The sequence below is a fragment of the Amblyomma maculatum genome, chromosome 11 (genome assembly GCF_055883805.1).
Source record: "Amblyomma maculatum isolate TAMU_Amacu chromosome 11, ASM5588380v1, whole genome shotgun sequence".
NCBI lineage: Eukaryota > Metazoa > Arthropoda > Arachnida > Ixodida > Ixodidae > Amblyomma > Amblyomma maculatum.
In genome coordinates, this window is record NC_139354.1 from 163,028,894 (window position 1) to 163,051,323 (window position 22,430).

At 47.4% G+C, this 22,430-nt stretch overlaps 1 protein-coding gene across 1 annotated transcript in view; it reads left to right on the forward strand.

Annotated features, from left to right (window-relative positions):
* Positions 1 to 22,430, forward strand: part of RyR (Ryanodine receptor) — a 1,181,579-nt gene that overhangs the window by 670,101 nt on the left and 489,048 nt on the right. The window contains exons 70-71 of the mRNA XM_084584752.1: positions 10,318 to 10,549; positions 17,543 to 17,661. Coding sequence (XP_084440878.1) covers positions 10,318 to 10,549; positions 17,543 to 17,661 — 351 coding nt within the window. The remainder of the gene's footprint in view (positions 1 to 10,317; positions 10,550 to 17,542; positions 17,662 to 22,430) is intronic.

Genomic DNA, 22,430 nt, shown 5'->3' on the forward strand with positions numbered 1-22,430 from the left:
TCTTGAAATCGCGAAAAATGGTCAAAAATGGCAATTTTTAAAAATTGCTGTTTTGAAGTCTTCAATGTCCCGACTATGCCTCTACAAAATATTATAGCTCAATTCCTACTCAAAGTATTTAAAAAACGGCAATTTAGAAACGTCGGTGAGCCGAAATTGAACGCCAAACGCGAAAATTTGCACCATTTTCAAGCCGCCGTAGCTCCGCGCGGCGCGAACCGATAGGCGCCATCTTGGTCTCGTTTGAAAGCTCGTTTCCCGCTCTCTTTCCTGGCGTCTCTCAACACGCTGTAGGTGTTCGCACAGCGGAACTTTCGGCATCCGTCCGCAAGGGGTGAATCGTCGCGAGACAGCCGCTGATTGGGTAAAGCGCGCGCTCTCCGAGGCGCAGCCCTCTGATTGGCCCTGACGCATGCCTCACCTCCCACGACCGCGTTGCCGACTCTTCGTCGTCTGCTTTTGCCCGCTGGCACGTGATTTTTTGCGCTCCTTTTTGTTTCCTAGCATTTCTCGTTCTGCATTTTTTCTCATCGTTCCTGTAAATATTTTGACTATTAACTCGCTCCTCTTAGCTTCGAAGTTATTGTTTTCGTGTGTATTTGCCTGCCTGGTGTCTGTTCCGTGTGTCTCGATGGCACGGGACGCGCGCTTGAAAGCAAGCACGCGAAAAGCAGTCGGCAAAAGGAGACGCGCGTGGAATAAGAAGAGTGCCACATCGAGAACTACAGCTTCGGTGTTGCCGCAAGCTGCAGGGCCGTCGGCGGATGCGGCTGGATTGAACTCGTCGACCACAGTTTTGCCGATAGACGCGGCTGGACCGACATCGTCGATGTCAGCTTCGTTGGTGGACGCCGCGGCTGGACCGTGCCGATCGGCGTCAACTTCGGTGTTACCGCAAGTGTCCGCGGTTCCAGTGGATGCGCCTGGACTTAGCCCGTCGAAAATATCGACTTTTGATGCTCTGCGAGTCGCTTCAAATTCTGTGTCGTCGGAAGCGGCCCAGCCGGCTGAGCTAAGCCTAACGACGACTTCGGCGTTTCCGCACGTCGCTTCAGCGCCGACGGACGCGGCTAAACCGAGCTCGCGTGTTCAACGTTTGGACACAGTGTTTTTTACGGAGGCGGAGTGCGCGGGACGCGAAAAATGTGCAGATAACGCCAAGACGTCATTGGCGAAGAAGTCCGCGACTTCCCGCAAGTTCGAGCTGATGAACGTCAGCACAGTAAGTGTAGACGACGATCGCGGCACTGAGTATATAATTGTTGATATGAGCATACTGAAGAAGCTGTTTGCATCCACAAGCTGCAGCAAGTGTGGGATGGCCAGTGTTCAACTCGCGAAATGCAGCGGAAGAGAGTATGGCTTAGCTGTGAAGTTAGTGCTCACATGTTCGAATTGCGATTTCGCCGAGCGGCACTTTTCGTCGCCACGAGTGCCCGGGAAATCTAGCATCACACCCTTTGAAGTAAATCTGCGGGCGATGAAAGGCATACAAAGTATAGGGAAGGGAGTGACTGCTCTAGCGGATTTTTGTGCAACAATGAACCTCTCCCACCGAGGACTTCACCACAAAACTTTCAGGGGGCACATGAACACCATGGTGAAAGCTTGCCAGGCAGTTGCTACTGCTACAAAAGCAGCAAGTGTCAAAGTGGTGAAGGCCTTATACAAAGACTTCCTGAACACAACAGGAAATGTAGACGTGATATTTGATGGCACATGGAAAATGCGTGGCCACAATTCAAATATTGCAGTTGGCTGCATTATAGAACTGTACACTGGCCTTGTACTGGACCATGTTGCGCTTTCGAGGTACTGTCGTGGGTGCCAAGGGGCACCTGATCCCAGTGATGATGGTTACGGTGGCTGGGCTGTGAACCACAAGTGTATGAAGAACACTGACTGCAATGCCGGACGAATGGAGACCGAAGCAGCTATGATTTTATTCAATAGGTCCTTGGAAAAAAAATGGGTTGCGGTACACAACCATACTTTCGGATGGTGATAGCCGCACATTTCATGCATTGACCCAGGAAGGCGTGTATGGATATATATCCATCGAAAAGAAGGACTGCCTCAATCATGTCCACAAGCGGATGGGGACGGCTCTTCGCAACTTGGTTGAGAAAAAGAAGGCACAAGGGCAATCTCTTGGTGGAAAGGGCAACCTTACCCAAGAAAAGATAAAAAAGATCACCAATTACTATGGGTATGCCTTGCGGAGCCATAGCCACGACGTCGCAGGCATGAAAAAGGCAGTGCAAGCTACGCTGTTGCACCTGACCTCAACAGATGAAGCCCCAGATCACAGTTGCTGTCCTCAAGGAGTTGATTCATGGTGTGCCTTCAATCGTGCTTTGGCAAACCAGGTGGAGCCTCCACCACACAAAAACCCTCTGTCAGGCCATGTTCGCACTGTGCTTGAGCCAGTTTTTGCCAGGCTGGGCGACGAGGCCCTTTTGAAGCGCTGCAAAGATGGCATGACACAGAATGCTATCGAGTGCCTGCACTCTGTTATCTGGAGCCAATGCTCTAAAAAACACGCATGACTCTTTGCTGGCTGTTCAAAGGGCTGTTGCAGAAGCAGTTTCTCGCTTCAATCAAGGGATGGCAGCAACCAGCAGAGCTGTTGCAGAGCAGCTTGGTTATAGCCCTGGCAGGTGCCTCATTCGTAGGAGCCTTGAAAAAGATAAACAGAGGCTGTGCAGGTCTGATAAGGGTCACACCGATAGTGAAAAGGTGAAGAAGAAGATGGCCAAGAGGCACAGGCCTGACAAAACCCAAGACTACTGCCTAGGACTTATGTGAATGATTTAAGATTCAGAGACTGTAGCAAGTGACTTTCTGAGCATCTTTTTTTTGTCAAGTGCCAATGCCATACATAGATTTTCACAGCCATTACATGAACAGATTTATGTAAATTTGGTGTCATTTTGTTCACCAATAACTGGGCTGCATGCTAAAGCATTAAATCTTTCCATGTGATTGGAAAACAAAAGTGGCACAGTGAGTAAAACTTTGAATGCAGTTTTCTCAGCTTTGTTTATTTGGTAAAAAGCCTTGCCTTACGGAACTTTTCATAATGTTTGCATGCACGGATTTTATTGAACTTGGTATCATTTTTTTCACTAAAATCTCAGCTACATCCTAAAGCTTTCCGTTTTCGATAAAGTCTGATAGACTAGCAATTAGATCAGACGTTAACTAATTACTCCCACATTGTCTTTTTTCTCCCAACTTTGTTATTCATTCATTACCTATATAATGACTTCTTAAAAATTTCCTTAGCTTTAGGATGTGCAGTAGGCTCTTGGAAATGACAGCATATTTTTAAAACCAGTTTTTTTAATTAAGAAATTGCCGTAATGGCCCGTAAGAAAAGACACTATGTGCAGTACATTATCTTGCCATATTTTCATGTCTAGATGAGGTATTTCAAATCTAAATACATATTTGGAATCACCATTCAAAGATATATCACCATGGAAATTTTCAGCAAGATAGGTTAAGAAATAAAAAAAAAGTTTTTAAGACCCTCATCCCCCCTTAATGTGGAGCATTCTTGTGTGATCATACTGGTTGTGGTTTGTTTTTAAGCTGAATTAATTACTTTTTGGCCTGTGTATTCATTTTTAGCTTTTGCTCTGATAAGTTTTCAATTTGCAGCTGGTGTCAATTGAGGTTCCCTGTTTGTGGATGATCAGCAGGTGGCTTGTTGTGAAGGCAATCTCTGGAGAGAGACTGCACTCGCAGCAGTATTCATTGGGAGCATCTGGCTGCACATGTGCTTCCTGGGGGGTGGAGGTAATGTGAAAGGAAAAAAAAGGCACTGCTCAACACCCACATGCAAAGAAAGAAAGGCGTGCAACTGTGTTTGAGGAGGGCTGTGTATTGCCCAGGAAATACTAATTGTGAATTGCGTATACTTACTGTTTACTCCGTATTCAATTTCAGAAATCTATGTTGCAGTGCTTATGCACATTTACCAGTGATTGCAGACAGCAGCAAAACCACACTGTCTGAACAAACTGCCTCCTGCAGATAGAGTTTATTAAGGCATCTGGAAAACAGCAGAAAGGTGACCTCTTCATTATGTCGTTTATCTCACGAAACTGATCACATTCAGACATTGCTAGACTCATTAAACCTCGCATAAAATTCCACTAGTGGGTCTTCATGTTTATGATGAGAACAAGATGACTCATTAGTTGCTCTGAACAGTAATGTGCAGTTTTTATTTGATCCTTCCGTCATGTGTTTCACATAGGTGTTTGTGAATGATCTTTTCTAATACGCGTTAGGTAAAATGAAAAATTAAAAAAAGCAGATACCATTCAACTTGTTTATATTAGAATTCACATTGTAGTAGTAGGTTGAAGCATGCGAAAAAGGGCAAATCTGGAAACCCCAAATTAATTCACGAACTTTGAGCTTAGCTGTCGTCTGAGTTGATATCCTCTCGGAAAAACTACCTCACAATGCTGTCAAAGTTTATGAAGACCAATCCAGATAGATTTTTGCAATAGTATCTTGGCACTGAAAGTGTGTACATTGATCAAATTTTTTAAAAACTTTGAAATTGTTACAGAGCCAAACGAAGTTGCTGATTTTATGAACAATTACTTCCACTCTGTGTTCTCTCCAGAGATGGCACAGCTAACATGATTTTACCATCTACTTCAGACCCAGACTTTGTTATTTTTCATGTGTCTGGTCACTAGTACTAAACCTGAAAAAAAAAAAAATGGCTAGAGGCCCAAATAACATTCCTAATTCTTTCCTTTGCCATTATGTTGAACCAGTGTCCCATATATCAGTGTCCATTTTTCGCCTCTCGTTACGCACTGCAATTTTATCGGATGACTGGCATGTTGGTCTTATTGTAACTGTTCTCAAGAAACGTTATCGTCTCTTAAAGGGGTACTTAAAGGGTGAAGAGAGGATAACCGATGGTCGCTGAGGGTAACAAACTGGATTCCAAGGGAAGGAAAGCGTAGCAGGGGGCGGCAGAAAGTTAGGTGGGCGGATGAGATTAAGAAGTTTGCAGGGGTCAAGTGGATGCAGCTAGCACAGAACCGGGTTAAGTGGAAAAATATGGGAGAGGCCTTCACCCTGCAGTGGGTATAATCAGGCTGATGATGATGATGAAATGGACACTGCTGCACTTTTTGCAAAAATTGTGCGTTCAGCAGAAATCCACAGCTTTTCATGCTGCGAACTCGAATATCACGTCGAAAGTAGGCAGAACAAAGCAGAAATAGCTTTTTTTTTTTCAGCAGAAATACTAAGCCCGCGCAACGGCTCACTGCGGGTCGCGTCGTTGCCTGTGATTGGCCAAGACGTCACATGACAACATTTTGGGGACTGGGGATGCTTGATCCTTGAAAGGGCCAAAACCGTGGTGTACCAAATCCTGCTTTGAGTGCCTGCCGTCGTGCCTTGGGGAAATGAAGAAATTTGTGGAACAGATGAAGTAGTACACAGCTCTCACCAGACAAGTGAACAGTATCGTGAAGCGTGGTTACCGAGCTCTGCGATGCATGCAGGGCATTGACGGAGCTATTGTGCTGGAGACCAAGTCAAACACGCGCAGAATGCTGCTTGACTCATGGGGCATTTAGCAGACTAGAGGACCTTTTCCTTTTATCGTATGCTCTGAAGGCCTCGCCTTCAAAAAACGGGTCCGCGAGCCATGGTCTCGCCCGACGAGTGACAAATCCAGTCTCTTAAAAACACCGGTTTATTCCGGATAAACAAAAAAAAGCAAAACAGAGAAACATAAGGCGCTACTGCGCTGAGAACAGGCTGTTCATGCGCGCGACAATAGAACAACGGAAAGCGGCAAGAATGTCAGGGCCTTACCGCGGCGAAACAACACACACTGTGGAGTGAATAAAACGAGCAATATGGCCAAAGCGCTAACGGCGACACAAGAAAGAAAGCGATGTGCGTCCGTGCGCACCCGCCGCATACGCTGCCGCCAACTGCTTCGGTTATGACATCTGCGGTTTGCGGGCTACACGCCACTAAAAGCTTTTCACGACTTGAGCTCGACAATTGCGACGTCGGTGAAGTGCGGACCGCGAGTCACCGCAAACTGCCTGTGATGCGTACATGCAGAGTGGCTGGTGATCGTGGAGTCAACGTGCGGGCAGTGCGTAGTGCTCAAAGCTACGGTCGCAGTTCACGCGTTCGTATCATCCGTAGTGGCATGGGAGTAAGTTCAGAACATCCGAAATTTTGCACATTGTACATAATGCACTCTGGCCGGCGAATTTTGCCAATTCATATCATCCCGAAATTTGTATCAACCAGATTGAATCACTGAGATTTTACTGTAATTTGTAAACACAATTAACAGCATGGGCATTCATGGAATAACCTATAAAGCATTAAATATTGCTTCCTACATTTTTATATATTTAAATTTATGGTTGCTGATTCAGGTAGACTATCTTTCAAAAGATGGAATAGCATTTCAAGTTAGTATTTGGCCGCATGTGTGAAACGTCAGGTTAGAATGAAAGCACCAAACTACTTATTGAAGTAAATCCAAGTGCTTCTCAAAATTGTCGCATTAGATTTCTGATCATTCCATAAGTGTAAATGTGCGCAACTGACTTGTACAAGAAATTAAAAAGGGACAAAGGCAGGGCTGAACTGTAATATTCACGGTTTCTTCATTACACAAGAAAACCTTGGATGTACACCTTGGCCGGAAATACCTCCGCAGACACTATAGTACACCAACCTTTTTCGCGCCATATATAATCTCCAGTTTGACAAGACGTTGCAAGTGGCCTTGAGACTGTTCAGTTCAATTGGATACCAGTAATTGGACGGAGCTGGCATGATCTGGAGAGAATCCAAGAACCATATTCGGCTGCGGAGCTTCATGTGCCGGCTCTTCTGCATCATCCTCGCAGCTTGCATCCTGCTTGTGTGGCATGCTGTCGTTTTGGGCAGTCGTGTACTTGCTGAGGAAAGGCATCCTTGAAGCGGTCACCACGTCCGAAATCCGGTCTTCTCATGGAGAATCATTGATACACATAAACGAATGCTCCCTTCCCTTTGGGACCACTCACTTGAAGTGGGCCCAACAGACGTTTACTCCACAATGGTCAACAAAACATTGCCACCCAGCATTGTCTTCAGCAGGGTGACGAGTACGCAGGATGCTATCAGCGCCCTTCTTTGGTGCGCTTTGGACGTGCTCCCTAGAATGGCACGAAACATACCGCTTAACCTTTGGTTCATGCCAACAGCGGCCAGCTGTCTGAAATCAGTGACTTATGTGCCTTTAAACGACCGAGGTCTCTCCATGAGATGAGCCGCAAAAAAGACAACTTTCGATGCAGGTGGGGGTCTTCTTAGTTGTGCAGCTACTCTGTGCAATCCCTTCTAGCGAATGCACAGTGTTGAGGATAGAAGGATTGACGTATTTGAGATATTGATGCGGGACTGTGTATGAGAATACGATTGACACACTGGTTGTTAGAGTCTGACTTGGTTCTTTGATGGCCACTGTGGCATTGTCAGGGCCAATTCGGTTCGTGGTACGATCTATTATGATATTGGGCTGACAGCCACTTTAACAAAAAAGGTTGAGCGCTGCCTCTCAAAGTCTACCATTTACCACACAGGTTCTAAGAAAAAGCGTGACATAATTTAATCATTGTGTTCTTCCTTTTCTTGGAACATGATGGCGGCCAGAACTTGGCAAGAGAAGGAGAGCAACAACCACACACGCTCGAATGCAGTGAGGTGCAGACGCAGCCGTGCTGCGTGGATGTTTTTTTGGTGTCTCCAAGGAGGGCGCTGGTGCACAAAGTGGCACAGCACCCTCTGGCCGAGGTTGTCTCCCCTATAGTCAAAAGATAAGCACTTCATGCACTTATCGCTGCACGGAATCTTGGCACGCTGCCAAGAAATGTGCCGTAGTCTCTGATGGCACAAATTGGAGAGACACACCAACGACTAACAATCTATTATTTTTTTTCAATTTCAAAGCGACAAAAGCGGGGTTGGGTCCATTATGTAAATGTGTTCATTACGCAAGTAAATACGGTAACTGAAAGCTCAAATTATAGAATAGAAGAAACTGCTGAAAACCATTTGAATCTCAGTAATTTTATATAATTCAATTCAATTTTATTTAACACCATGAAGTTGTTGGGTGTGCCGACAAAAAAACCAGAAAAAGGCTTTACAGAGGTCAACGCACCCTACAAAGAGTTGACAGCAGTATGCACAAACAAGCATTAGTTACATAATGAAGTAACACTCTCTACAATACAATAATAGCAGCTAGGTGTGTATGAATAGGGTATAAAGCAGAACACTTAAATTACCAATAATACACACACAAAGCAGAAATGACAGTGATGCAACATTGTTGATAATTTTGTATACATCAGTTTACTTGTAAATGTTTAGCATATAAGGAAGAGTATAGCACAACATTTGGCAACTATAATTGGTTCTAGTTTTTGGCACGCGATAATGAATGCCTGCATAAAGGATGTTTGCATTTGGCTTGAAACTTGAGTAAGAATGAAATTTTTCCCCAAGTGCTTTGCTTTGCGCACGCTGTCGGGAAGGTCCCTCTTTACAAAACAGCCTGTCGCATTTTGAGGATGCTTCACTGCACAGTAAGCATTGTGGTGAAATGCGCAGTGCAGAAAAAGCAGTGAATTATCGGTATATTCACTAATTTTTGAATATTCAGACATCCCAAATGTTAGTATTTTGAATATGGATACTAATCAAGTAACAAACTTACTCAAAATTTCAAATATTCGCACACTTCTAGTTTCACACTTAATGCCCATGGTGGGAAACCAAAAAGAAATACTAAAAATATAATCTAGACTAGCATTGGTGAAGCAGTGAAAGCACCACAAATGCTTTAATGAACAGCATATCGCATATTGCAGCTATGAGAAGCACATCAGACATTGGACCAAGAACAAATTAGAAACACTGTCCCGAGGAAACAATCGGGATGTGTAAAGGTTGCACTACATAACTTTTGGCAGACAGCTTTCTCATACTATACGGCAGCGCATAAATTGCTTTGGGTGCATGGCATCCTTTGCATTGCAGTTGCACGTGTGAAGCCACTTTTCCTTACAGGGGCGTTATGCAATGGACATTGGCATGGAAATACTGCAACTTGTTTAAATGTTGCTAAGAGGCACAATTTGTTGTGCATTTGAGCAATTGAGAGACGATTTGTCTTAAGAGGAAGCCTCTAAAGTGCGTGGTCGACGCACGGGCTTTATGCAGTAATCTTCTCTTATGAAATAGAAGAGGTACCGAAAACCATCCCTTAGTAACTGTGGCAGTAAATGCTATTTAGGCTTGAAAGCTGTTTTTCTTTGAAGGCAAGCTACGGGAAAGCCATTTTTGAAGTATATTTTATGAACTTCTATCCAATTTTCAGTAAACCATGGCTTCTGCTTGCACTACAGTCATGTTCTTTTTTTTTTTAAGGCAATGCTAGTGAGGCCAAAGCAGGGACACAACAAGTGAGGCCAGGAGGCTTAGCACGGTGTAGAAGTGTGACTTTCCCTTGCGAGCCTAGTTCAGGTATCTACAGAGAAAGTGGGACAGATACTGTGCCTTTCCTTTCCTGTAAACAGATTACGAGTGAGTAGGCTATGTAAAAAATAAATGATAATTAGTGATGATGGTAATTAATAATATATATCAATAAAATAAGAATAAATAATTTGATGGTAATTAATGATAGTAGTAATTAGAAAATAAAATAATATAAAATAAATAAGCACGTTGCGCAGTAAAAATTGCAAAAACGTTGGGACAGTGCTAATGCTTTTGCATTCTCCCACTGCAGTTTCTGCAGTGACCTCTAATTTTACCTAAAGTCAAGGCCCTAGCTCACAAATGTGATCATGCTAAGTTTGAGTAAATTTGCCACAAGTTTGTGTTTCCGAATGTGGGGGTTGTAGGTTTGCCACTACCCTGTCTGCTTTTTGTTCATTTGTATTTGCACCCTTAGCAGCTGCATTGCCTGAGGGAGAAAACAAGGTACACTTTCAAAGTGTGCACACTTTATGTTTCCGCAAATAAGGCTACGGGAAAAGAGAATTCGCATGCCCCTTAATGGTGTACACTGCAGCAGAGTGTACCAATACAAACTTATGCAAAGGTGCCGTTTCCCCTCCTGAGCAGCAAGGTTGTAAGGAATAACAGCACAGAGATGAGGAAGAGGACAACACTGGCCCTCATCTCTGTGCTCTTATTCTTTACAAACATGTACCAACTAGTTGGACCCTCCGTTTTATTGAGCAGTAAGGCCCTAAGGCGTCGTGAGCGTGGCGGAGCCCCCAGTGAGGAGCTCCAGGCCCCCAACCAGGGCCCCGGGCAGGGCCAGGAGCGGCGTTTTGCCAGCTCTCTGCTGGAGAAGCTACTGCAGTACCTGGACATGGCAGCCATCAACCTCAAGGTGCTCCGGCCCAGTGTGCCCTTCAGCCGCCGGACAAGCTTCAAGACCTCCTCCAGGGACGTCAAGTTCTTCAGCAAGGTACACACTACACTGCAAAGCCCCATATCTGGATGCCTTGTCCACCAAGAGTTGATTCTTAGACAAGTTCATGGTCCATAGTCAAAGTATACGAAGCCTGTCCGTCATGTAGTCCTCACTGGCAACAGACAATGCAGTGCAACAAGGCTGCAGTGAATTGATCGCGAGTCATTTTCGATGGTGCTCGTGGTTACTCGTGAGCTGCCCCTGCATGTGTCGCCAGATTCCTTGTCGATCCTGTGCCCTGAAATTGGGTGTGCCATGAAGAAGAGGCAAAGCAGACATGGCGCGAACCCGTTCATGCTAGGTGTACACGACTGTGCTATGGGACACATACATTCACGAATTTCTAGTTCTGAGAACTAGTTTGGTACTTACCCCGATTTTCCTTCTTGCACCCATGTATTCTTGGAACAGTTGGCTGATTGCATCTGAATCTATGCTCTGCTGACAACAACATTGCTTCATGCAAGCTTCCTATAAACAGTGCACAAAAGAACCAGATTACAGGAAAGAGACATTTGTAATACTCATGTTTTCTTTTTTTTTTTTTTTTCACTGTGTGTCCGTTACCCTGTGATGAAATATTTGCCCAATGTGGTGTCACTGCAGAATTTGGTTGCGCACTGTCAAATCACAGGCTCAGGCAGCCACATTTCGATGCAAAGCTCCATGTGCTTAAACCATTCTTTGTAGTCCGGTAATGTACAGAATGAGCTCATTAATTTAAAAACATTCAGAAAATGAAGCTGCACAGGCAATGCGGTACTCTGTGATTGATAAGCAGCCAGTGTTGGCCCACTTTATTTCTATCATTACCTCCTGCATCTTTCCAGTGACTGACACCGACCATTTTAAAGCTCAGGCAGGTCTCCCCAGTCTCCTCTCCACGTTCCAAAGTTGTAGTGTGTTCCAAGTTGCGCGCCGTAGGGACTCACTGGAGTTGTGAAAATCGCACGGCCACTTGTTAGCATGGTTGCAAGGCTGGGAAATTGAACAGCGTGGGACTGTTTAGCAGCTGCTACGATTTGACCAAACAGTCACGTAACCCCCACAGCTCACAAGTGCACATTTCTGAGTTGCAAGGTTGCGCAACCATTTTGACCGAGAAGCTTAAGCTGCCTGGCTTGTCGCATGCTGCCTGATTTGACAGCCTTCCGACCTGGAGTAATATGCTGAACCAATGAACATGCTTCTTGGTGATACAGTCGAACTCGGTTATATCGAACCCGGATATATCGAATTTTGGTTATATCGAACTCACTGAATATCTCCTTGAAAATCCCATGTAAAAGTATAGGAAAGCCGCGTCATATATCGAACTCAACTTCGCCGGTCGTTCGATATATCAAACTCCGCACTACACACTGGAAAGTGTGCCTTCCCCAAAGACGATCGCATCACTCTTGGCCGTTTGCCGCGTGACGTTTTCAAGCCACGCGCGGAAGGAATGAGAGGGGACAGTTCTGGACAGCGCCGCGCCCATTCGCCAAAGGCGCGCACATCTGCAGTTATCGTTTCCCGCGCGCCAACACATGACGTTTCCAAGCCATGTGCGTGGGTGTGCCCATTCTTTTGCCGAGCTCTCTCCTTCAGCACGCGCTACGCATGCGCCAAGCCAACTCAGCCCGTTTTCAGACAGACGTGGGACGCTTTCTCCAGCGTGTGTTGCGAACCCTCTGCGCGCGGCGGCTGACGTGGCTATGGCGCCTGCGGACGTTAAGAAGCGGCAGCTCTTTTTTTTTTTTTTGCGAGAGTCATTTGTTCTTATCGTTGTGCTGTACACGCGACGTAGCGTAAGATATGGCGGCTGCGGACGTTAAAAAGCGGTAGGCTTTTTTTTTTTTTTTTTGGCGGGAGCCATTTATCTTTGCATGTATGAATCAAGGGAAGCACGCCGTCAGCTGCTGCGATCATGACGCCCGCCCCAAGCGCGGCGTGATAAATCGAACCAGACTTGTGCAATCAAGCCATCACGGGCAGTCTGCCAAGTTCGCTCCCCGCCACCGGAGGAGCTATAAAAAGATAAACGCGCCCTGACGTTATCGCTGCGCAACATCTTGGCACGCTTCCAAGAAATGAGCTGTGGATGCGACGACCGAAACGGAGTGACGCGCGCCATCGGCATGCAAGTGAAAACGCTCGCGATTTTCTGCCGCAGCGACACAGAAAACAGAAACCTTGTTTTGAGCTGCCGCGGTGGCTCGAGCGGCGAGCGGGACGCAGTTCCAACAAGTTGGAAATTTTTCGCTCTGTCGCTGCCGCTCGTCGCTGAGATCGCTCAATCGCTTGCATGTGAGCGAGCTGGCCTTCAAGCATTTTTTTTTCAAATTCTCGGGCGCAAAAGTGGAGAGAGGGTTCATTATGCGAGTGGGTTGATTACGCGGCAAATACGGTATCGTTTTTTCGCATCGTAAGTGCCGTCACAAGCCAATTTCTGTATATCGAATTATCGATATATCGAACTTTTTCGCGATCCCCTTCGAGTTCGATATATCCGGGTTCGACTGTACAGTCGAACCCAGATATATCGAACTCGAAGGGGATCGCGAAATAGTTCGATATATCGATAATTCGATATACATAAATCGGTTTGTGACGGCACTTACGATGTGAAAAAACGATACCGTATTTATCGCGTAATCAAACCACTCTCGTAATGAACCCACCCTCCACTTTTGCATCCGAGAATTTGAAAAAAAAAATGCGTTAAGGCCAGCTCGCTCACGTGCAAGCGATTGAGCGATCTCAGCAACGAGCGGCAGTGACAGAGCGAAAAATTTCCAACCTGCTGGAACTGTGTCCCTCTCGCCGCTCGAGCCACCGCGGCAGCTCAAAACAAGGTTTTTGTGTTCCCGCGGCGGCAAAAATCGCGCGACCGTTTTCACTTGCATGTCGATGGCGCGCGCCACTCCGTTTCACAGCTCATTTCTTGGCAGCGTGCCAAGATGCTGCGCAGCGATAACGTCGGGGCGCGTTCATCTTTTGATATCCTGTTGTGGCGGGGAGCGAACTTGGCAGAGGTTCGATTTATCACGCCGCGCTTGGGGCGGGCGTCATGATCGCAGCTGACCGCGTGTTTTCGCTGATTTATACCTGCAAGGATAAACGACTCCCGCAAAAAAAAAAAAAAAAATCTACCGTTTCTTAACATCCGCAGCCGCCATATCTTACGCTACGCGGCGCAAACAGCACATCGATAAAAATGAATGACTCTCGCGAAAAAAAAAAAGAGAGAGAGAGAGAGATCTGCTGCTTCTTATCTTAACGTCCGCAGGCGCCATAGCCACGTCAGCCGCTGCGCGCAGAGGGTTGGGTTCGGAACACACGCTGGAGAAAGCGTCGGATGTCTGTCTGAAAACGGGCTGAGTTGGCCTGGCGCATGCGTAGTGCGTGCTACTGCTAACGAAGGCCGGGAGAGAGAGAAAGGAGAGAGATAGCTCAGCAAAAGAATGGGCACACCCACGCACATGGCTTGCAAACATCATGTGCTGGCGCGCGAGAAACGATAACTGCAGATGCGCGCGCCTTTAGGGAATGGGCGCGGCGCTGCCCAGACCAGCCGTCGCCGATTTGTCCCCTCTGATTCCTTCCGCGCGTGGCTTGAAAACGTCACGAGGCAAACGGCCGAGGGTGATGCGATCGTCATTGGGGAAGGCGCACTTTCCAGTGCATGGTGTGGAGTTCGATATATCGAATGACCGGTGAAATTGAGTTCGATATAAGACGCGGCTTTCCTATACATGTTATTTTCAAGGGGATATTGCGCGAGTTCAATATAACCAAAATTCGATATATCCGGATTCGACTAATCCTGTTTTGATAATGAACCGGCATCTTCTTCTTCACACATTGTTTTAGTAATGTTCCCCTTAAGCATTTCAGGGGTATAAATACCTCAGGCAGATGGCATTTATAAAATGACTACAATTTAACGCTGCAAACAGTCACATGCAATGTAAACTAGAAAACATAGGCAGACTTGCAGCAAACACCAGCAAAAGTTGAAATTCGTTCATTCCACATGCTTCGCAGTTTAATTTATTATCACAGTTTCACAATGTTGTTAATCTATGGAGCTCCTGGTTTTTTTAATCTTAGTGCTCGTCACAGTATCAATTGCCCAAGAACAAAAACTAATGCAGCCTTTGAGGTCAGCAGTGACAAGGAAGTCAGGCACAACCACCCAAATCCTTAACTGGTGTTTGTGATGAGCACATTTTCTGTGTGCTATAGATGAGCTAAGCTACGAAACTTCAAAGTATAAGGAAGGGCTCACTAAACCCTTGCTTAATCATGACCTTCCGACAAGTTTTATCGACCCTAACGTACAGGAGCACAGAAAAAGTGGCCATTGCAGTTAACGATTTTTAAAGAGTCTTGGATGTCACACAGGTAGTTGGCTCCTTTGCCATCTAATGCTGTTGCTTAGAGAGCCTCTCTGGCCTCACAAACCATTTTTACCGTGTCTGTATTTCCTCTCAGTAAATGGAATTGATTTTTGATCACGTTAATGGTCTGAATTATGCCTCAACTGCAGCTGGAATTATCAAGAAGCTCAAATCAGTTCATTATACATTCCATGGCACACAGCTTTGCTGTAGCATGTAAAAAGCAGTCAGTCTAATGTAGGGTTCAAATCTTTCACTGTTTCAATGTCAGGCTAAAGTGAAAGCGGTTCCATCTTAGCTTTTTCTTGACTGCAGGTTCTATGTCTCTGTACCGCCAGCACTCATTACTACAGAAACAATTACCGAGGGCACTGCTAATGGTTGTGTGGAGCCTTTGGTCTACCGTGAATAGCAAACAGTTTGTGCAAGTAAGAGTGGCTCACTGAATGGCAGATAGATCGTTACACAAGAAGCTGTTGCTTAATCTTGAGCTACACAGGTGTGCCATTACTTAGCTGTCTGTCTGCAACAGAATGAAGAGAGCAGGTGCAGTCTCAGGTGTCTGATCAGTGAGCATTACGTGCACTGTTGTAAGCTGGACTTCTTTTTCAGCTCTGAAAATTTAAAGACACACAATCGAAACCAAAGCATGAAACTGTCAATGTCTTTTCTTTTCGGCCATCTGATTTTGGGAGGTCAACTTACATTCCAGCTGGCTCACAATTGTGCGTAGTCACACAGATTCCGTTTGTTGTATCCGAAGTTTGTGGTAAATGGACTTGCTCAATTTATGCCATGAAATTAGACAAAAGTGGCCATTCTTTCTTTAAAAAGTTGCTTCTGGACGTCTGCTTCTTCAGAGCAGATACTATTAAACTGCTTTTGAGGCTCTCCAGCACAATCCTATGCACCCTGCTGAGAAATTGAGGCATTCACAGCACCTCTGATTCTTGATGAGGAAGTAGCAGCAAAGCTTGCACAGCACATGTCTGCTGGGGGTGCACTGCCTCCACGCAAGAGCAGCGCAAATGGTGGAGTTCCGACTGGCAGTGCTAACTGATGGACCAGCAAGGCATATCCCGTGACTAGCATTCAGACTGGAAATCAGGGATGGTGGCTGATCGCCGACTGAGTGCAGCTTTTTTTTTTTCAATCTTGCCCCTTTCTCTCTACCACATGGGGCGCTCTACCCTCTTGTAGCCTTTTGTTACCTTAAAGCCTGTTGAATTAGAAGATTGACACTTCCTTTGGGGGGGTGGGGGCCTGTAAGATACTCTTTGGTTTTCACATTAGCTTAAAGCATGCGTCTTTTGACTCCTGTGTCGAGTATTCGGCTCTCCTTATTCGTTATAACGAAGTGGTACAGTCACGGTTGTTCTTTTATCTGAGACCAAGTGCCATATCCCCAAAACATATACAGTCGCTGACCGTTTTCCCAGACTTACTGAGACTTGGGAAATGGCCCAAATAATTAAATAGTATGAAAAATTCGTGAACTTGAAAAATATCACTTTTCTGTGAAAAATTGGCTTTAGAAAGCACAAATTTTGCCACTTGTGTTTCAAGTGAACGTCTCTGTAACACTTGTTAGCGCGATCTTATACAGCGGGCGTGGCCGCCAGTGCACGTGCCGCAGGAAGCATGCAACTCGCTCAAGGCGTAGTGGTGCCCTGAAAAAGGGAGTCATGCTAAGCTTTAACTACCCTCCGGTTAGATTGTTTTGCCTTTTGTCGTGTCTATCATATGCTTATGCCACAAACGAATGCATGTGCTGCGCAAAGCACTAACATTCTGTTACCAGGGTTAACGACACTCAAGATGGAGCTGACGGGAAAAATGCGAGAGATACGAGAGCACCACCATGAATGCAAAGGGCGGTGGCAGCGTTGGAGCGAGTTATATCGGACGGTGCTCACATTGCATTTTCAGTCCAATGCATGCTTTGTGTAGGCTACTGGGGTGTCAACAATGAGCGTTTCCTTATTGCCATTGCCCCAAGCGGCAATGATGAAGCTCATTCGTCCATTTATTTGTGATAATGATGCCCACTCTCGTCTATTCCAAGCTGAGAAAACAAGCCTTCGGCCAAGAAACGATCTGCACATTATTGCTGGCACTAAATTTGGTCTGAAATATTCGTTGTGAAAATGTACACTTTCCTATGGGGCACGTGACGGTTCCTGAATGAAGTCCCAAATATTGAGCCAAGTCCAAATTATTGCAGTCCAAAAATCGAGTGTATACTGATGGTGGCTCAACCCTCATTAGTAATAAGCAAGCATTCGTTATAACAGCAGCCCTTATAAGTGGGCTCGGCTGTAAATACTGTATTTGGGAGAAGTCGAGTCACTTGAATCTTCTAGCGGCCGCCAGAACGGCACCGATGCGTCACCTCTTTCTTGTATTCTATGCAGGCTGTGGCGCTTCTTCGACGCATGCCCGTGCATCCCCTATAGCCGCAATGCCGGGTCAACATGTGTGAAGAAATGCGTGCTGGCATAATAAGCATGACAGTGGAGGCCATGCTGGCACTGTAGGGTGCAATGTGTAAATGCAGTCGTGTGCATTACAACATTTTCTGTTTGTTTTCCTTCTCCCCCAGGTGGTGCTGCCACTGATGGAGAAGGTGTTTGTGGCTCATCGAGCCTTCTTTCTCATGTCACCGACAGCCACTTCTACGGTCGGCACTGCCACCATACGTGAGAAGGAGATGGTCGCAAGGTGTGTGGACAAGCGTGAGGTCGCAACCACAATTGCTGCATAGTCAGAACGTTGCTTCAAGAGAGAAGCCACAAATCGCACCCCTTCCATGTGGCCAGGGATAGTCAGAGAAGCTCTCCTTTTAATCTCTGCTGAGAGGTGTGTGTTAGATGATCCATAGTCTAGCAGCAAATTACCCATGTCTGATTTCAGCTGTGGGTATTCAATGCCAGGAAATTTTTACGGGTAGAAAAATGACATTATTAAATCCTTGAAGGACACAAATTATCTGCAGGGGAGGGGGGGGGGGGGGGTGGATGTCTCTCATAGCCTGAATTGCCTTGGGACATTAAACCACACAAACCAAACGGAATACAAATATTGACACGCTGCATTCTTTATCTTCCTTCTGTGCTGATCGCGAGCGTGTGCCTCCTCGAGGCGAAGAAACCGACGTTCGTCTTCTCGAGGCGAAGAAACTGAAGTTCTTCTGTCGAAGCGGGCCTGCTAGTTTCCTGCCGCACTGTGACTTCTGTTACTCCTGTGTCCCGCGGTGACTTCTGATCAGAGACTTCACACCGTGACATCTGGTGGAGCTGCTGGGTAACGCAACCCATGCTCCGAACACCTCCAACCAGCCGAGACTCCAGCCCTCAGGGATCTCCTACCATCGAGATTACGCCTACCCATCAGAGTAGCCGACGGCTTCGAGGGCTTGATCCTGAATTCGCGCCTCTACAATTTTCTCGTACTGCGAGGCCGCCACCATCTTCTCCAGCACCACCTTCGGAGACAACACAACCACCCGTAATGACGCAGGTAGACACCACTGCCCCCTCCTTCGTGCTGCAGCAGCCGCGGGAGATACCCATCTTCCAAGCCTTTCCCAGCGACGACCCGGAAGACTGGCTAGATAAATTTGAGCGAGTAGCCCAGTACAATCGCTGGGGCGACGACCAGAAACTGCAACATGTATTTTTTTCGCTCGACGGTTCAGCTCGTACATGGTTTGAAAATCATGAGACTACTATCACAACGTGGAGTTCCTTCAAGGACCAGTTTCTGCAAGCTTTCACCACCGTTTTTCGGAAAGAACGCGCCGAGCTGCTCCTACAGACGAGAGTTCAGCTCCCTAACGAGAGCGTCCTCGTTTACTTCGAGGACATGACGAGGCTATTCCGTCGCGCTGATCCAAACATGTCCGAAGAAAAAAACTTCGATATCTCATGAAGGGAATTAAGGAACAGATCTTCGTTGGATTAGTGCGATGTCCCCCCAAGACCATCGGGGAATTTGTATCCGAGGCCACTACCATTGAGAGGGCTCTAGAGATGCGATCTAAGCACTACGAGCGGCCGTCCATCCCTATTGCTGCCGCCATCGCGGACACTGGTAGCACTGACGTGCTCCGTGAGACCATACGGGCCATCGTACGCGAGGAGCTGCAAAAACTATTTTCGACGGCAGCACCCCCTCAAGTATCCAGCCTTTCTCAGATGGTTCAGGAAGAGGTCAACCAGGCACTCAACCCACCCGAGCCACTCCTGACAATGCCACCACAGCAGGCCATGACCTACGCCGCAGTCACTCGTCGTGCCTGTCCACCTCCCAGTCAGCATCCACCTCCCAGTCAGCACCAAGCAGCCCCTGCATACACTCGTCAAGCACCTCCCGCTCGAATTTCTCAGGTGCGTCCACGCAAAAGCGACGTCTGGCGCACTCGCGATAATCGCCCGCTGTGCTTCCACTGTGGCGAAGCTGGTCACCTCTTCCGCAATTGCTATTACCGACGAATGGGTCTGCCGGGATTTAGCGCCGACGCGCGAAAGCCGCAGCGTGGTGAACGACCCCCTGCCATTGACGCATACTTGGCTGAATCATCCGGAACGCCCTATGACTACTCGCGGTCGCCTTCACCGCGCCAATACTCCTCGCAGACACGTGGTAATGCCGGCCTGACGCGGGTCCGCTCCCTTAGCCCCCATCGGGAAAACTAGACGCGGCAACCTTTGGAGGGAAGGTTGCTCATCGACGAAATTCTCAAGATCCTCCACCGCTGCAACCGGATGGCCGCTCCGTTTCACGACGACACGACGCGCCCCACAATGATCCGCTGCCTCGGCGCTCCAGTTCTCCGACGACACGAAAACAGCTAGCACCACACCGCAGCCGTGACCGGACCCCGCGACGTTCCGGCAACACCACAGCCGTAACCGCCGACCTGAACATTTCAGTAGACGGAACCGACGTGACAGCGCTTGTGGATACCGGCGCCGATTATTCTGTGATGAGTGGGCCTTTCGCCGCCACTCTGAAAAAGGTGACTACACCCTGGACAGGCCCACAAATTCATACCGCCGGAGGCCACTTGATAACGCCGACCGGTACCTGCACTTCTAGGGTAACTGTGCAAGAAGAAACGTACTTAGCAACCTTCGTCGTATTTGTCCAGTGTTCCCGCGACGTCATCCTTGGCAGGGATTTCTTAGCAGAGAATGGAGCCGTTATCGACCTGCAGACTAAGTCAGTGACCTTATCGACTGAGAACGCAATACACAGTGCTTCAGAGCGACCGACAGCACTGCACATCCTTGACGATCACGTCACTATTCCGCCCCGTTCCAGCGTGATGACGTCTGTGGCTGCGAATACACTGCGAAACTTTGAAGGTGTCGTGGAGAGTAAACAGATCTTACTTTTCGAACGCAGTCTTGCTGTAGCCAGAGGAGTCGTTCGCCTCGAAGACGGCAAAGCAGACGTCCTACTCACAAATTTTGGCGGTGAGCACCAGCATTTAAGCACTGGGACTGTAGTGGCCCATATTTGCGGTATCACGCATGTTCGAAAAGCCTCTGGACTTGCGACGCTGTCATTGACCGAAATGGAGAGGCCTACCACCGATTTACACTTCGACATTAACCCTGCGCTTTCTCAACTGCAGCATCGCCAAGTGAACCAGCTCCTCCAGCGCTATCGGGCGACCTTCTCCAACTCTTCACGTGTTGGCAGAACTGATCTCGCCAAGCATCGCATTATTACGGACGATACCGTGCCACCTCTCAGACAGTCACCTTACCGAGTGTCTCCGACTGAACGCGCCGCTATCACCCGCCAAGTGAAAGAGATGCTTCGCGACGATGTCATCCAGCCCTCGCGGAGTCCATGGGCTGCACCTGTCGTTCTTGTGAAGAAAAAGGATGGTACGCTGAGGTTTTGTGTGGATTACCGCCGGCTAAACAAAGTTACAAAGAAAGACGTCTATCCCCTGCCACGCATCGACGATGCTTTGGATCGTCTCTGCTCCGCGAAATATTTCTCTTCAATGGACTTGAAATCCGGATACTGGCAAATAGAGGTAGATGAGAGGGACCGCGAGAAAACGGCGTTTATTACTCCGGATGGGCTCTGCTCCGGCTACTTTCCAACGGCTTATGGACACCGTACTTGCAGATCTCAAGTGGCAGACATGTCTCGTTTACCTTGACGACGTTGTGGTCTTCGCTCCAACGTTCGAGGAGCACCTTCGGCGCCTCGAAACTGTTTTGCAAGCCATAACATCCTCTGGCCTTACGTTAAAGAACGAGAAATGTCATTTTGCTTATACGGAGCTCAAGTTCTTGGGGCACGTCGTAAGCCACGCTGGTGTCCTGCCGGATCCAGAGAAAACGACAGCTATTGCCAACTTCCCTCCGCCCAAAGACCAGAAAGCTGTTCGACGATTTCTTGGCTTATGTGCCTACTACCGGCGCTACGTCAAAGATTTCGCTCGACTCGCCGAGCCCCTAACACGTCTGACAAAGACTGACACGCCTTTCACTTGGGACGCACCACAGGAACAAGCATTCAAAGAGCTTCAACGCCGCCTACAAACACCTCCCATATTGGCTCACTTCGACGAAAACGCCGACACGGAGCTTCACACCGATGCAAGCAACATAGGCCTGGGCGCTGTTCTAGTTCAAATCCAGGGCGGCCAAGAACGTGTAATCGCTTACGCCAGTCGCTGTCTATCTAAAGCGAAATCCAACTATTCCGCAACAGAGAAAGAATGTCTAGCCATTGTGTGGGCGACGTCGAAGTTCCGGCCATACCTTTACGGGAAACCATTCAAGTTAGTGACTGACCACCATGCCCTATGCTGGCTTGCAACCCTAAAGGACCCTTCATCCCGTCTTGTAAGATGGAGTCTACGATTACAGGAATTCGACATAACTGTCACGTACAAATCTGGCCGTCAGCATTCGGACGCAGACTGCCTCTCACGGGCCCCTGTAGATCCCCCCGCAGATGAAATTCCTGATGAGGCCATACTGCTAAATGCCATCAGCACAGAGTGCCTCGCTGAACGACAATCTGCAGATCCCGAACTTCGTCACATCATGGACTATCTAAACGGTGCATGTACAACCGCTCCGAGAGCTTTCAAGCGTGCTCTGTCATCGTTATGTGTGCGCAATGGTGTCCTCATGAAGAAAAACTTTTCCGCCAGCCAAACGCCGTACTTGATTGTTGTACCTATGTGTCTACGTGATGAAATCTTACAAGCTTGCCACGATGAGCCAACCTCTGGACATTTGGGAGTCACCCGCACGCTTGCAAGGCTCAAGGAAAAGTACTACTGGCCTCGACTTCACTCAGACGTTTCACACTATGTGAAAACGTGTCGCAACTGTCAGCGTCGTAAGGTGCCGCCGACTAAGCCCACCGGACTCTTGAAGCCAATAGACCCACCGTCGAGGCCTTTCCAGCAGATTGGCATGGACATGCTGGGACCATTTCCCCTTTCACAC